The following is a 2,500-nucleotide window of genomic DNA, read 5'->3' as shown; positions in this document are numbered from 1 at the left end:
AAAGTCAAAACTCTCATCTCATACTTAATTTGGGCAGAAAAAGTGCCATAAAATTAGTCTCCGAAGACGAACGAAAAATTCCTCACACGGTATTTGGGGTAGTACAATCATCTAGATTAGAATTGAAAATTGGAAGCGATGTGTTAAAACCCATCAGGACAGGAGGTCTTAGAAGTTGTACAGTACAGGCCACAGGAATAGCGGCACTTACATGCGTGTAAAATGCGTGCAATATGGCGTCTTTACATGCAAAATACACATGAAATACATGCGCGAAACACGAGTGTAAATATTTACATGAGCTTTACAAACACCTCAATTACATGCAAATTGGGTGTAATTCCAATGAGTGGCACATCTTTTGTTCTTCATAAACGCAAACTGCGAGTACTTTTCCCAGAGAAGAGTACAAAAAATTAATTGTGCGTTTTGATTGGGAAATATCGATTTACCTTAAAAGTTGGATCTTTCGGATTTCCAATCGAACACAAAGTTCACAAACAGATTGCACTACGTGCCATAGCATTTCAATTGGATTTAATTTCAGTGATTCATACACGCACTTAATGAGCTTCTGCATGTAAGTGTAAGTGTGTTTAGCGCATGTAAATTGAGTGTAAATTGTGTGCAATATTCAATACAATACATACATTACATACTTAATTGACCACTCCCCTTAGGGGCTTTTTTCCCCATGGGGGCTTTTTGGCGTTATAATAAACCTGTAGAAAATCGAGCTTGAAGTTTTTGCGTGCAGTTCATGGTCTGCTGAACAACTCCGCCCCCTACTTGAAAGCCAATTATGCTGAGCCAATCAGCTGGAATATTTGGTGACCTTCTTTACCGCTAAAGTTCACTCAGATTTCCATCCTTCCGAGGTCGGTTAAATGAGTACCAGCATGCGTGGACTGCTTAGAAGCGGCTGCAATTTGCGCCTGTATATGCTTCCAGTCCGCTGGGGGTAAATTGATCATTGTAAAGCGCCTTTGATACGTTACGGTGATAAGGGCGCTATATAAATGCACCACTTTACTTTTTACTTTTTTACAAATGGCTAACCCTTATATTTCCCCTCCACCTTCTCCAACTTCTGGTAGTGCAAGAAAGCCATATGAGATTGAATTTTTAAAATATTATTATTATTATTATTATTGTTTTGATGTGATATTGTTTGTATGATTTCACAATAGCAATGGACCCGAGCCACACACATCAGATTAAGATTGCTGAAGGTGAAAACTCTGTTGGCAGATCTGTTACCACTTGCCAGGCAAGATCCTTCAGTGACAAGGAGGGTATGAACAAACTTAGTTCGTTCCAATGGCAACAGAAAAAACTGAGAGTGTGCTAAACCATGTGACCTATGAATTCCCGCACACTTGTAACCAGACTCCCAGATGTGTGTGAGAAAAACATTTTCTGCTTGTTTCGTTCCTCATCCAGCGGAAAGCAACACTTTGCAATTTTGCAACAAGATACTGTACGAAATTAACATGTAGCTGCAGTTTCACAAATTTATTTTAGTCGCAAGGATGTTGCATTGCATTTTGTTGCCAGTGGTTTAACAAAACAAAATATGAGCCCACAATACTTGTGTTTGAAGAAACCTGCTGTGAATGATCACGGGAATTGTATTGTGCACATAACATCACAGCTAAATTACGGTGTAATAATTGTTATTGTGCCTATAATTATCTTCAAATTGGAAGAGAATTCATGGCGAGGAAAAAATGTATTTTCATTTCTTTATTTATTTTAGAAAAAGTAGCGGCAACATGGCAGCTGCTAACCCTTTTATTTGAAAAGGGCGAAGCTTAAAACTAGTCGCAAGTTTATTTTAGTTGCAAAGGGAAAAAATTCAGTGGCAAATGTGACTATATATATTGGTCACAATTTCCAGCCCTAAGTATGACTATATGTCTCACCAGGATTTTAACATTGTATATCATTCCCAGCCATATGCCAAGGGTGCTGAATGCAATTAAATGTAGTTTAACCCATTGACTCCTGGGGGTTAGGGTAGAGTAAAATCGTCTGGCGTTAGACAGAGTAAAATATTAAGTATGGCTGGTTTAGGCCCGTGTAGGAGTGAATGGGTTAAAAAAGTTATCAACAAAGAGGGGTACTTGTCAGGGCTGGTTGATCATTGAAGAGTGGTCAGTGGTATTTGACACAGGTGCATGCTCATTTAATTTCTTTAAGCACATGGTAATGAATGAGTTGCTGGTCCCCAGACCCGTTTGTTTTTCCCCAATATTTGCAAAGACTTCTGGGATCTCCAGGCGGCAAACAAACCAGTTGATTGCGCTGCTCGAGTTAAAATACGCGATTAGAAACATTCAATAAAGAGTATTTGTAGGATTTGAGCTCAAGTTCAAATTTGGAGATTAGGAACGTTCAATAAGAGGTATTTGTAGGATTTCAAGAAATATAAATTATTCAAGTTTAAGAAGTAGTCATATAGGTGGTGGTGATCACCGTGCAGTGATTGTACGATGCG

The 2,500-nt window shown here is 38.7% G+C and overlaps 1 protein-coding gene across 1 annotated transcript in view; it reads left to right on the top strand.

Moving 5' to 3' along the window:
* Positions 1 to 2,500, top strand: part of LOC137974992 (laminin subunit alpha-like) — a 90,613-nt gene that overhangs the window by 5,978 nt on the left and 82,135 nt on the right. Inside the window, exon 4 of the mRNA XM_068822024.1 lies at positions 1,191 to 1,295. Coding sequence (XP_068678125.1) covers positions 1,191 to 1,295 — 105 coding nt within the window. The remainder of the gene's footprint in view (positions 1 to 1,190; positions 1,296 to 2,500) is intronic.

Source organism: Montipora foliosa, chromosome 11, assembly GCF_036669935.1.
Source record: "Montipora foliosa isolate CH-2021 chromosome 11, ASM3666993v2, whole genome shotgun sequence".
NCBI classification, from domain to species: Eukaryota; Metazoa; Cnidaria; class Anthozoa; order Scleractinia; family Acroporidae; genus Montipora; species Montipora foliosa.
The sequence above is the reverse complement of the archived record's forward strand: the minus strand, read 5'-3'. Positions and strand labels throughout refer to the sequence as shown.